The sequence below is a fragment of the Ixodes scapularis genome, unplaced genomic scaffold (genome assembly GCF_016920785.2).
Source record: "Ixodes scapularis isolate PalLabHiFi unplaced genomic scaffold, ASM1692078v2 PGA_scaffold9__187_contigs__length_104089568, whole genome shotgun sequence".
Taxonomy (NCBI): domain Eukaryota; kingdom Metazoa; phylum Arthropoda; class Arachnida; order Ixodida; family Ixodidae; genus Ixodes; species Ixodes scapularis.
The window spans coordinates 84,429,291-84,443,882 of NW_024609884.1; the positions used below are offsets into that span (position 1 = coordinate 84,429,291).

The window sequence follows — 14,592 nt, forward strand, 5'->3', positions numbered from 1 at the left end:
AGGTATTATGAAACTAGAGACAATGAATAGCATGCTGGGGAGAGTGAAGCCTCGGTATTCTGAAAATGTGCTCATTTTGGTTGCTCAAAAACCCGCTGGGCCTAAACTTTTCTGACCATGGGGAAAATGGCCGTTTTATATACCGTACTACCCCGAGAGAGAGCCCACTTAAAATCGAAAGCAAATCGGTTGAAAATCAGGAGTGAGCTAACTTCCGGTGTGCCATCAAAAGTTGAAAAAATGCTAGCTTGAGATATTTGGTGCCCTGCGAAACTTGTAATTGCAGGGAGGGGCAGTGAACTAAAGACGACTATTTTGTCCAGTCAGCAATGTTCGCTTATCTACAGCTGTGGCTAAGTAATGCTATTTCTGCCGACATCACCATTGGCCAGGGCCCTGCAATTACTAGAAGTGGGCCATCTTTCGGTGTGAGGAAATTAGTAGGTTCAGAGTATAATCACATGCATAGAAGTGAAGCTAAATAAATGGGCTCTTCAATTATGCAAATGTCAAAGCATAGATTGAAATTCTAAGGATGTATTTCATCAATGTTCTTCCAAAAATGATCTAAACCAGGTAAAGATATGGCTATCTAAAAACAAAGAAAAAGTACAAAAAAAATGTAAATGTTTTTCATGTTCACAACGAAAAGCTCTGGAACAACTAGAGTTTTAGCTCAAAGCTCAAAAAGATTGAGTTACGAAAAATCAAGTCGACCTTCATTACTGACATGTCATTGGGGTCAGCAGTTTCTCACTGTGGCAAAGCCCAGGTCATTGGAACTGAAATATGATGACCTGGCTTCATCAGCCCCACTGCTGCTATCAGAGTCTGAAAAATCTATAGGATTCGCAAGAATTGCCATATTTGCAAGCGTGCATCGAACCCGTGGAAGTAGCCATAACCGTCGACGACGACATGCCGTCGGTTTTACGCTCGGCTTAAAAATTGCTGCCACGCGGAAAGAGAAACAAACACAGTAAAGGAAACTGGTCTTCAAACTACTACCTACGAGATGGCACAGCAAGCACGGGAGCTCCGCAGGAATCGTGAAATGGGCCTCCATGCCCATCAATCACAGGTGATCAACGTTGTATGGGCACGGTCGGGAAAGAGTTGACAGCTGATCTATGGAATTGTTCCCATTTTTGGGGCACTTGCTTGCAGTCTCACCGGGTGTATTGTGCTTCAGCCAGGTTGCTGTCTCCTCGCCTGCCCGAGGCTCTTGCAAACGCGAATAACCACGCATTGTCCACAAAAAGGCATTGCAAGCAAGTTTTATTCCTACAAAACATCTGCTCTGGAATGGACCAAGTTGCATTTTCACTCGGTCCAGTGCTTAGACGTTACACATTCTGTAGCTGGACAGTGCAATTTCAATCCACCTTGCTAGCATGCTGCAAGAAGGGGACGCAAAGAATGAGTGGAAGCTCTGCCGCGGCACGCCGCTATGCTGGGGCAGACATTTCGCAACACCTGCTACGTCGCATATGCATTCGACCAAGCAAGCAGTCTGGCCAAAACCTGTTGCAGCAATAGCTGCAGTTCCCGAACGTGCGACGTGCGCCATGAATCAGTCATTCGCAGAAAAACTGTTCAATGTATGGCCGGCAACATTGCACAAATGAATCCGTGGATCATACTGCAGCTTAATTGTCGTGCCAACTACAATTCGTAAGATGGTTTGGTCACAAGACCTCCATCCTAAAATTCTTAAAAAGCTTGCTTGTAATGGTGCAGGCATTTCTTATTGATCAACAAGGTTCTCTACTCAACTTGCATCACATAGTTATTCTCCCCATCAAAAATAAACTATAGATATTTAAAAAAAAAAGTGCATGCTGCTGTCTTGGTCTTGATTGGGAGAAAAAAAAAGTCAAAACATTGAATCTAAAAAGGCGAGAGCTGAAAATATCTAGCTACGCGACTAAAATAACCTCGAGAGTCTTCTCGTGAAGCTGAGTTCCTAACAGAAGTCTTAGAAAAGTATGGAAAAAGGCGATTTCGGAAGGAACAATTCGGCTGCGGATTGAGGGGAAAAATGGATGTAGCAGCCGCAAGGAATTGTTGCTTCTGAAAGTGCAACCAGCATGAAAGCACTGAAAATGCCATAGGGTGTTGGCCAAGCTTCATGCTGGAGTTTCACAAAGCAAGCACACACTGCTCAAAGGCATGTGCTTTTTTTTTTTTTTTTTTTTCCCAAAAGGTATGTGGCAGTGCCTAACACGTACAATGTTCACAAATGGAACAGGCCTGTTCGAGAACGTCGGTGTTCATGGGAGGAACTTTTTGGCGTGTAAACGCACAAAGGCGGAAAATGGCCAGAGACCAAACATTCACCCTGCCCAAAGGGCAGTAGGGCATTCAATCGGTATGCAAGACACAAGCCCAAACAAAATACTAAGATCATGTGGCAGCGTACGACATGCCTTTTCCAAGAACATTGTCAGCCGATTGATGAAGCAGCGAGGGAAAAGTACAAGCACCAAACGTTCAGGTGAACACACGCAAGATGGACTAGCTGCCAATGTTAGAATGCGTACATAGTACATAAAGAAGCTAATTTTAGAAGTCAAGCTTTGTTAGAACATACTTGACAATCAGACTGCCCTAAAGAATAGACTGAACTATGAGTGGCTACCCATGTCTACCATATATGTGAAGATGTTGAAAATCTCCCAAGTCATCTCTTAAGTCAGATGTTTTGAAACATGCTCTATGAAATGGGTAAGCTGCCACTACTTCAGATGATCTGTCACACCCTCAGTGCAACAAAAGTTCCTTGTACTTTCAGAAGCTGACGTGGGATGAATCATTGTTGCTCATAAAAGCCAAAGTATGCATATTTGTTAGCTCTTCCGCACCTTTGGCCTAGCTTTTGTTTTCTAGATCTCAACAAACTAGCCTGGACGCCCAAAAAATTGGTTTGTAAAAGCTTTAAAAAAAACATGCTTTCATTGAGAAAACCATTAGCCCCACCGTCAAAGTTCCACAGAAAAAAAGGAAAGCCAAAATGCAGATCGGGCACAGAGACCATTTCCCGGACTGTAAGCAAGCCGGCGAGCCACCCTCCTCGAAGGGAGTCTCCAGAAAAGAAGCTGCCCCAAACAAGACGCCGGAACGGAGTAACGACAAGCACACTACACATGGGGCCCGAGCCCCCATGTACACCTTCACAGAAAGAGCACCACCCTGCCCAAACCTGCCTACACAAAAGATCTTGTATCATGCAAGCTTAGTGCTGCCACAATGTTGGAAGAAAAGCAACCGGGAGGGGAGAAAAACACAGGCAACGAAAAGGGGAAGGGGGGGGACTAGACAAGTCAAAAAGTGCACCAAAGTCGACAGTCTTCCGTGCAAGAGTCACGTTAGCTCCGATGCAAAATATATTATTTACTGGTACAAGTGTGGGGTCGCCGTCACAAATCGCGATAGACACAAAAAAAAATAAAAATAATAACAAAACTGAGATGCCCTAGACAGACACACCGAAGACAAGCGGTCAATGGTGCGCCACTTCAAAAGCCCGCCTGCTCGTAAAAAAATATTGCTGCAGAATCGCTCTTTCTCGTTGCACTACTGAGGCGGGAAAGGGCCAGGGAGTGGGGGGACAACTAGGCCGAGGGGGCCTAAGCAACCAAAAGTGGCAGACTCCCAAATAGGCATCTGGCAGGGGGAGGCTAGAAGAGCTTGGCCCTTCTCTTGAGGTCATTGCGCTTCCATTCGGGCAGGCGATAGAACTCCAGCCGGCTCATGTGGAACAGGGCTTGGAACTCCTCGTTTGACAGGTGGCGCTGCGCAGGGACATTGACATATTACAATTGCTAGCTAGGTGGAGCAAGCTGCCACCCTATTCAAAGGGTATAGCCGCACACATCAATCCATCCAGCACCTGGCACATCAAGCAAACACACGCCGATGAATCCTGGAGAAAAGCTCACCGAAGAAAAGCTCATCGGAGATAAGCTCACCAGAAAAAAGCTCACCCACTTTTGTGCGGGTCTGGAAAAAAGCTCACCTTGAATTAAATTTTTATAAAAGGTGGTTATCAATTCAATGTTCATTTGATGAAGCGAAAATGTTCAGTTGAAAAATGAAGGTACCTAGAACTGCGGGCCGCCACATCTCTCCATCGAAAACTTTGTAAAGTGCATGAAGGTGTTTGGCGTGCCTGTCAAAGTGAATGGTTGTTACAGCTGCCTTGAAAGGGACTTCCATCATCAAAATCCTTAATAAAACATCAGAAAAAATATTCTCTCAGTTTTTCACGCGAACCTGGGTGCTCCAAGACTGCATACATGCCTGCAAAACAAGCTCGTGCAGCAGCTGATTCCTGTTTGTTATACAGCCTCCCGGAGCTTTGTCACCTGTTATGTTTCTCTGGTCATAAGCCCTCTTTTTCTCGGTCCACTGAAAAGCGTGTCACAAGAGACTGCCGTATTCACCACGCCCCGCCCCGAAGCCGCACCAGCCAAATGTATGCGCCCCGCTTATCCACTGCTCCTCGCTTTCCCGCATTGCGCAAATCATCAAAAGGAGAAGCGCACCTCCAGGTGCGCTTCTCCTTTAACACGCACGTGCATGTCTGCAATTGTGATAAACAGAACTGTGGCTATGTTATAGCTACTTTACAGTGAAAATCGACAAAAATAGGACAGTTGTTATTATAAAAACCTGTGTTATATGCTGCACGCCATCAGTTGTCCTGTGCATTAAAAAAATCGTAAAACAGTTGTTATTATAAAAACCTGTGCTATATGCTGTACGCCATCCGTTGCCCTGTGCATTAAAAAAATCGTAGAACAGTTATTATAAAAACCTGTGTTACATGCTGCACGCCATCAGTTGTCCTGTGCATTAAAAAAACCGTGATTTTTTTTGCGGATCCCAGATGTAACGAATTTTGGATATAACAGAACATATTTCCGATTCACGTTGACTTCGTCATAATTGGGTTCGACTACATGAAAACATATTTCTCTACTGGTAAAATGTGCACTTCGATTGAATTAGTTCAATGAAGGCTCAATTCACAGATTAGTTGGTGAACTTTTCTCTGCATGCATCAAAAGGCTGGTGAGCTTTTCTCCGCATACGACGGTTTTGTGGTGAGCGTTTCTTCGGTGAGCTTATCTCTGGTGAGCTTTTTCTCCAGTGAGTTTCTCCTGTGAGCTTTTCTCTGCCGCCCCAAGCCGATATGCCAACTTGGCTGAAAAGCCGCACCTAACTGTCTGTGGAAATCCCCAAAAGAGTCCAGTCCCCCGAGAGCAATCAAAGGTTGAAAGTAAGCAGAAGTTTTCACGCTCCATTACTGCCGGGCTAGAAGCTGCGCCCAAAGTTACAAAACGAGCGCACAGAGCTTTGCTCAAAGCTCCTGATGCACATCCTCTCGATCTCAACGTAAGAGTTGACTGTCTGCACATATGTCAGCTATTAGAATATACAGACATTTCATATCTATTTTTTAGTTAAACAGAGCAATAATTTCAAACCCTGCAATAAAACCTACCACTATAGCATACCCATTTGGTGAAATTTCAGCTCTCTCCATGCATGCACCAATTTTTCCAGCCCATTTTACAGCATACACAATTGTTTATGTGCCCGTATACATGGCCTGCACGTGACGTCATCACTTCATGGTGGTGGTCATTCCTCCTTGTTCTTGACGAGCAAAATAAATTCAATGGTGCCAAATCTACCGTATTTTCTGGTGTATAGTCTGCAGACCATATATGTTTAAAAGTTGGAATTTTACTCTGTGCAGGCTATCTACAGGTGCAGATTATACAAGGTTTTGTATTTTGCTTACATCATCCCTGTGAAAAAGACACAAAAAATCTTATGAATAACAGAGTACAATAATGGTGATTTATGTATGACACAAGCGCCTCTGTGAGCTTATATAGCAGGCATTTGTCAAGATGAGCTGTGCATAATCATTTTTATGTTCGGATTAGGGGCTAAGTGCGGACTATGCACCGGGTGCAAACTATCTAAGAAAAATCTCTTTTTTTTTTTTTTTTTTTTTTCAGCTGAAATTGGTTTTTGTAGACTATACACCAGGTGCAGACTAAAGTCCGGAAAATATGGTATGCTCCAGTTAGTATATGCTAAGCAGTGAGGCCATTGCAATAGCTGCTGAGGTGACGCCAGTGCAAGCCATGTATAGCAAAAACGCTATACACACTTAAAGCACCGGAGGCCAGATTCACGAAACAATCTTACGCCAAAAAAGTGTGCACGACAAAACGTACGTGCAAATCCGTATTCACGAAGCGAACTGTTTGCAAGTTTTGCGCGAGTGACATCAGAATCCTACAACAGCTCCAGAGGTGTCTTATGCACTTTTTCACAATCAAATCAGCATGGCCTACTACGTTGCTCAGTTACTCGCCGCAACGACCAATGGACATTTATTTTTATAGGTGCTCTACACACGCGCTCAGACATCAAGCAGCAAGAAAAAAAAAAGAAGTAGTCGAATCCAACCAAAACACAAATGAACGCTGGATTCACAGATATCCGGAAAAACGGCAACGATCCCATGGACCAAGAGACCACCAAGGACTATTTCGACACTAGGCCTAGCAAGGCACTCCGATGCAGCGTTGCTCCGACAGCCCCTGACCAAGACCATCTGCCCTTGACCTGCTGGCTTGCCGAATGGAATACGCCCGCACGACCCTCGTGTACCTTTCCCATAAAAATAGTTTGATATTGCTGACCTCAATTTTTGGTGAAGAGGTCAGTCTGTTCCCCTTGTCACCGCCTTGTTTTCAGAGGCAGCAGTGGCGAATACTCATCGAAAAGGGACAGCTCTCATCGATTGTATCTCCTTTTTTTGCGTAGGACATAGAGCTCAAATAAATGCCGTATGGATTACCTTCGCAACATATGGTTGTACACTTTGTTATTAGTATGTCCTTTTTATTCCGACACGATGGTACATCAACACAGTAGAGCTAGAGCAGTTCGTGGGAGCTACACAATGACGGTGCAACCTTCCTTTGCCAAGTGTCGCGTCAGCAACAAGTTGAAATAGAAAAAAATTGGTCCCGAAGCGCTTACCAAGACGCGGTACAACAACACGGTTCCAGCACTTCGATCAGACACTCGTGTTTCTGCTCCCAGTGTGAACAGGTATTTACGTGGCTCTTGCTGACATTCTCATAGTTCAAACGTATCTTCCTAGATGTCGGCTTGCTCCTGCATGCCTCAGGCCGCGAAAAACACCGCAACTATTTGTTTTTATGTGCGCCGCTTTGCAAACGAGCGGCGCGGGCCGTCTCGTTTTAGCAACGATGACAGTTGTGGTGAACTTGACTTTCTAGCGATGGAATCCGTAGCAGTCGACAAAGGCGGTTATTCCGGCCTTGGCATTCGGGCCCGTTTGAATCGTGGTAACGTCCACATTTCACTGCATGGACACGATCCCCAGACAAGCGGTGGCAGAAAGGCCGCCTGCATTTGTTGTTATTCAGAATTCACGTGCTCCGAACTAAGCCGAGCTCTCAGATTGGTTGTTCGTATTGCCAAAGCTGTTGTCGCCATAGCAGCTGCCCGCTCTCGCGTACGAGAATTGCGCTTTCTTTCTCTCGCTTAAGAACACATTCGTGAATACCGATTTCTTCACTTCTTACGCTGTGGATAACTTACAAACTTCTTAGCTAAGTTGTCGTAACCTAAGAAGCTTTTTGTGAATCTGGCCTCAGACACACAAACTACAAAACAGCCAACCGTTCGTACAACGTGTCTGAATGATATTATGTGGGATCATGACAACCGGGTTTTCCAGACGTGTCGTATGACATGTTGGATGCTTTATTGTGCATGTGCCCGACCCTTTAGTCTTTTCCACCTCCCACTTCGATCTAGGGGCAGAGTGTCCAGAATTTGTGCACTGACCTCCAGATGGCACCTGTCGACATCCACTGGCAACCTGTAGTTCGATGTCATGAGCAGATGATATGGGTAGAGCTGCAAAACGAAGAAGAGCTTCTGTGAGGCGCAGCTTTATTTTTCCAAAGTTGGGACACACCTAACCTTTCTAACAATTATAGTACCTTGTTCCAGATTAAAAGAATTGTCACCACACTTAACATAAGATCTTTACACCACACAAATAATAGTTTTAGATATTTCTTTGTCAAACAGGATGAAGTTCTAACAATGTACTCTAGGGTGTTTTCAGATCAGTTTGGCCACCCATGTCCGGTGACCATTTTTAATTCTTATGAGAAAAAATATTTTGTAAACTCTATAACCTTCAGAACAAAACTGAAATTCAATTTGTAAAAAAAATTGTTGTCCTTGCGGAAAAAAGTTAGAAGCATGCTCTCAGTGCGAAGCGCTTTCTGCGAATTGCGCGAAGTTGGCATTTCGAGGCACCTCTCCCAAAATAGGGCCCATTCACTTCACATGAAGATAGAGGACCAGCGAAGCTGTTATCTTCACAACTTTACGACAACTATACGATTCACATATGATTGCAATGAATTCCTACACAACTGCATTGTTTGTCTTTATTTAATTCTTAGTGACTAAAGTGGCCATTGCCTTATGGTCATGATAAACCGCCATTGGTTGTATTTTGACTTTAGATACGTTCTTGCTAAGCGTGAGGTTGATACACGTTCTGTTGTTGATTGTTGGTATACGTGTATGTGATGGTATAAGACTATTTTAGGTTTTACAGTGACTTGGGCTCTTTATCAGCAATGCTGATAAAGAGCCCAAGTCTCTTTATCAGCGTCAGGAGCGAGAGGAAAGAAGGTAAGATGGGGCGTTCTGCCCTCAGCCTCGTCACAGCACGCACTCTTAGCTGAGATGAGTCGGTGACATGGATGATAACAAGGGATCAGGACCTCACTATCTAATAATGCCAAGGAAGGCCGACTATCGCGGGTTGCCCCCTCTTTTTATCTATACTTGCCATGACCAATCGGAACAAAGGAGCACAGTTTAAACGGGAGTTTTTTGTTAACATCCATGGACGCATTTTTTTTCCAGATCCTAGCACCATAACAGCTTTACTGTAAAAACTGTTGTGGCTACCGGTCTAGAAATATTTACTCACAAACTACGTATACGCAGGATTGACTCGAAATATTTATCACGAAGCGTCCCCCTGCCGGATGGTCCAAGGTGGTCTACGAGAAAGGCAAGTGAAAGTGAACGTTATCTCTGGGGTCTTCTATCACTTCTATTGCTTTCAAACTACCGGTACGCTTTTCTCCCATGTTTGTCTTCTCTTCGCGTTTCACAATCCACCGTGGCTGCGGCTCCAATGCTGTGAGGAGGTGCACCTGTCACGCCATATCATGCTACCGCCAGGCAAAAGGTAGATAAACATGTGTTAAGCAGAGCAGCCTTCCTATCCCACGCGCCGGCTATTGAAAACAGGCCCTGCGAAGCATGCAACATGACAGTGCCTCTCGATCGCTCCAGATCGCACACACTTTCTGCAACTCTTATACAAAAATGCATGCAGAATTCTCAATTTAAAACCACCGTCAGCCTCTGCGCAGTCAATTTGTTTCTTTCTAAACCCTCGAGCGTTTTTAGACTTTGTAAAAATAATGCAATTGTCATCTATCAGTATCTACATGCCCCATTCACGGCACTGCAGTAGCCTCAATTTGGTCAAATTTCTAGCTTTACAACTTTAAATACACAACAATAATGCAACATGTTGTTTTTTGTTTTTTTTGCAAATTCTGTTAGTACCTATCAATAGCCTTAATGCAGGAGTTTAAAAAAAAAAAAAATTGAAGATTTTTTTTTTTATTGAGTTTCAAATGAACTTCTAATTATTAAAATGATCCCATCTGAGCATTTCTCATAAATTTGTTTCACTACCCAGGACGATATTTAGGGTCAGTATTAACAAGAATCAGGACAACACGCTGGCAAAGTTTGAAAGTTCTGGTATTTATAAATGCGTAGAAAAAAAAAGTTAAGTAAGTATTTTTGCGGAATCTGCTGTTTGCGATTTTTCTCTGGAAATTAACATTGTCAATACTTAATGATAAATATTTTGAGTCAATCCTTCTTATATGTAGTTTGTGAGTAAATATTTCTAGACCCGCAGCCATGACAATTTTTTTGGGGAGAGGTACACAAAATGCCAACTTTGTGCAACTTGCAGAAAGAGCTTTGCACTGAGAGAGTGCTTCTAATGTTTTTCCACAAAGACAAACATTTTTTTTTTCGCAAAACAGATTTCGGTTTTGTTCTGATGAACATTGAGTTTACAAAATATATATTTTTTTTTTGTAAAAATTAATAATGGTCACTGGGCATGCTCGACCAAACTTATCTGAAACACCCCTTACTGACTTGTGCTAACTTGACAACATTTCAATCAAAGCTGAAGAAATAATTGAGTCATTGTACTAAGCATGTGCAGTTGCAAGCTGTTGTATCTGCGGCGTTAGCTACAGATGTGGAAGCACACAAACATGGGATAAAAATTACAGGAGGCTTAAGCTTTGCCTTTAAGAGTGGAATGTGATAGCTAAACATATAAACCCCCGCTCGTTCCCAAGGCATGCAAGCGTGTCTGCAGGGCCTAGCCGGTAGCGTGTCTGGCTCGCAACCGAAAGTTTGTGGGTTCGAATCCCGCCTGTGCCTAAAATGCTTCACTTTTCTTTGAAGGAAAGATGGGGTGCTTCTGCATTTGAGAAAAAACTCTTGAATTGCGTTCATTTGGTTTTTAGAATCACAGATATCCCAATTATGCTTCAATGCGACACGCCGGAGAGCCCTAGGAGCAATTTCAAAATAGGGCTGAAGCCCCGCCTCCCTAGCCTTGGGCAGCCAAAAGATCCGTCGAATATGTCACATACAGCGACTGACATCAGCGTTTTCTCGCGTTTAACAATAATTGCGCAGCAAATGGTTTAGGTATTCGGGTTCACGGGGTAAAAATACACTAGAATTCACGTCTAACTCATTTTTTTTTCAAGAGGCTCCGTAGCTTCCCTTTAAGGCAAATTAATTACTTTATAAAGTGAAATCATTTGAGAGATGTGGCGACCTTTAATTCACATTACAAGTCATGTTTTATACACTTTCATTCCACGTGTGACGTCATGTTTCACGTGAACATTGTGGATTGCTTGAAATTCCCGCACAAGGTCGTGTGGTTGCGACGTCATAACCCTATCGACCAATCAGGATTTTCCCGTCTCATGCCAACCTTTTTGCGGCACAAGCGCCTTAAAGCTATTGCTTTACAACGGAAGTCTCTGCAGATATGCTGTGCCTGCACATTTGGAAACTGGTTGCTCAGCACATAGGTATGCCCTATGACTGTACAATCTTGTCTCCGAATGTCAATGCAGGAAAATGCTGGTTCTACTAACAATAGTAATAATGTTTATTATTACTGCTCAGGAGAAGCCCACAGAAGGGTAGTGCTTCTGTGGCTGCAGAAGCTCTGGTGTGAGCTCCCAGTGCACGTGAGGCCGCGAACAGAGAGAGCGCACCTTGGGGGGTTCGCTCGACAGGTGCCAGTTAACGTTGGGCATGGAGCGCCGCAGGTGCGGGCTGTAGGATGCATACCGGAACCCCGAGTAGCCGTCCGAGAATGGGGTCGACCGAAACATGCCGCTCGTGCTGTGGTTCTGCACACGGGTCAGTCATGCGCCACATCAGAGTGAGAACAACACAATATAGCAGCGAGCTCCATCGTGGAGCACGGGTGAAAAGACGTCGTAGGACCCATCATGGCATGCCCTGGTTGCCAACACAATAACCAGAAAGAAGCAGGCTGTACGCCGCCATTTCTTAACAAGGAATGTGCCACGTTTATTGCGATGTGGATGCTATATATGGATCGCTATCAATGTTGCCAACATGAATGGACCACAAAAACCAGCAGCTGGAGGACATAGCTATCCCAAACTTCATTTTCAAATGCGCACTTCGTTGGTCCAATATTGTCATCGCAAAATATAATTACCATCTAAATCGGCAGTCGCATCATAATTTAGCGAGTACAAATTGCAACCCTTTGCATTTATAGTGCATGAGGGTAATAGACACTCCAATACACTTTCTTAACTGCAGTGCAGTTTTTACTGTATGGAGAAAATGGAATTGTAACATGTGCAAAGACAAAGCACAGCTTTTGCGAAAAGCACATATACATATCAACAGGCCTTGAAGACTGGGAGAAAGTTACCTCGAGGAACTCAAAACAACTCATTTCAACAAAATCTGAAAATATTTATAACTTACCGTAAAATACCGTGGAAGTGCCCGCTTCCTTGAAGCGCCCACTTATTAGTATTTCCCAAACTTGGCAATTGTGAAAATTATTCGTTAAGCGCCAGATTTGGGCACTCCCCCAATATTTTACGGTATAATCAGAACATTACTATCAGAAAGCTTTCAAACACTACTACTGTAATAACCCGAAAGATAGCCCCCCTAAAATCAAGAGCAAATCGGTTGAAAATATGGAGGGGGGCTAACTTTCGGTGTGCGATCAAGTAAAATTGAAAAAATGCTATTTTTAGGTCATCTGTCTTTTCTAAGCTTGTTATTGTGGCGAAGGGTAACAAAGCAAAGATGACTGTACAGGGTGTCACAAAAAAAATTTACAGGGTTTTTTTCAGCGCAAAAATAAACCAGGCATCGCCGAACGCTCATTTTCTGCCCAAAGGTAGCGCTAGAGGTCACAACCAAATGCCAAAGTTTCAGCCCGATCCGATACCTTATTCAAAAGTTATAAGTGATTTTCTGAAAATTTCAATGGGAAAATGGAGCCCAATTTTGCCCGTTTCGGTTTCTGGTGCCCATAGAGCCCCATGTATTCGAAAACTCCGTTGGCTGCCATTTTAATTCACATTGAAATTTTCAGAAAATCACTTATAACTTTTGATTAAAATATTAGTTCGGGCTGAAACTTTGGCATCTGGTTGTGACCTCTAGCGCTACCTTAGGGCGGAGAATGAGCGTTCCGCGATGCCTAGTTTATTTTTGCGGTTAAAAAAACCCTGTAAATTTTCTTATGGGACACCCTCTACTTCTCAGTCAGCAACATTTGCTTAGGTGTATCCCGCCATACCTAACTAGCCGTATTTACGCCGAGGCCTTCATTGATCCCAACACCGCAATACTAGGAGTGGGCTATCTTTCGGTGTTCAAAAAAATATAGCAAATGAAGCCGAAAATAGGGGTGGTTTATCTTTCGTGGGCGGGGCATGTCTCGGGATATTACAGTAGTTGATCGGAAGATTAAACAGTATGTGCCAATATTTCAATTGATAGTATTCAAAAGTTTTGAATATTTGCATGTCTCCATGCTGTAGCAAACAAGCCAATACTGAAACTGATAGTACATGAGATATGCTCACACTTCCCAAAGACAGTGATGCAATAAAGATCTTGTGCAATAAAACTAGCGTTGTTACAGAGCTGTTTCGCTACAGAAGCTCTCAAAGTTAGTTGAATAGATGACATGCCATAATCATACTAGTTAAGAAACAATGTTTGAACAGCAGTAGAGGCTTTATTACACAACGTTTCGGGAAGAGACTTCCCTTCTTCAAGTGTGCAGAAAATACAGTTGCAAAGCGTTTTTAGAAAGACCAAGGAGAGGAGGAACATTGGAAAAAGTGAAAGAAAAAAGTCATATTATATAATAGTACAAATAAAAACACTTCAGGATGAAAAAAACTACATTCCAAAAAAACACACATGTAAAAAAAAAAAAGTAGTAGTACTAAGGGGGACACAGTCGCAGCACTCGTTAGCGAAACCAAGAAAATATATCACAGGCAACGGCCTCCATCATGTTAGAGTTAGAGCTCCAAATCCAGAAAAATAACAACATACAGGGGTATGAGCCTAAGCCAGTATAACGCCGAAGGAAACGAAGGCCATAAATAAGCTCGAAGTGTGTGTAAACGGACACCAGAAATGTCACACGTGGGTGCAACAGAATATCGAGAAATACTCCTTAAAACGCCTCTAGCTCAATCTCCCCCCTCCCCGCCAAAAAAAAAAAAATGACCGCATCTTTACGTGGTGAATGATGTCGATGGGGGCGAAGCTCTGGTGGTGCTGATGATACTGATTTTGTTCATAGGTAGTGCTGATTTTTTTTATATTTGAGCATTTGACCGCAGCGCCCTCTCGTCTATAAGCGTTGAGCCAATGCATGCAAAGTTTAACGCAATTATATACACATTTGACCACAGCACCCTCTCCAGTACGTATAGATGTTGAGTGGCTACATGCAATGTTTCATCCATGACATCCTCAGCTCTTCAGTTACTACACATCTCAGAGCCCCCCACTCGTCCTACAGTCGTGGCCGAGTGGTTAAGGCGATGGACTAGAAATCCATTGGGGTCTCCCCGCACAGGTTCCAATCCTGTCGACTGCGCAAACTTTTTTTTTTTTAAGAAGACAGATGGAATGGCAATTGACGTGAGCACGGACGCCTGACAAGGCTGGACACTAAGGAGCTTTGCTCCTAAAAGGAAGAAGAGGGAAGTTAGCAAGCCACGTGCCCACATCCCAATGTTTCAAGCTCTCCCCTCAAAGAGCTTTAGCTCTCTCCCGCTCTCCTCTGCG

At 43.6% G+C, this 14,592-nt stretch overlaps 1 protein-coding gene across 1 annotated transcript in view; it reads right to left on the reverse strand.

Annotated features, from left to right (window-relative positions):
• Positions 1-1,261: 1,261 nt before the first annotated feature.
• Positions 1,262-14,592, reverse strand: part of LOC8034830 (actin-binding LIM protein 3) — a 59,203-nt gene continuing 45,872 nt past the window's right edge. The window contains exons 18-20 of the mRNA XM_040505278.2: positions 11,493-11,630; positions 7,909-7,980; positions 1,262-3,794 (exon numbers count right to left, since the gene is read on the reverse strand). Coding sequence (XP_040361212.1) covers positions 3,681-3,794; positions 7,909-7,980; positions 11,493-11,630 — 324 coding nt within the window. The 3' untranslated portion in view covers positions 1,262-3,680. The remainder of the gene's footprint in view (positions 3,795-7,908; positions 7,981-11,492; positions 11,631-14,592) is intronic.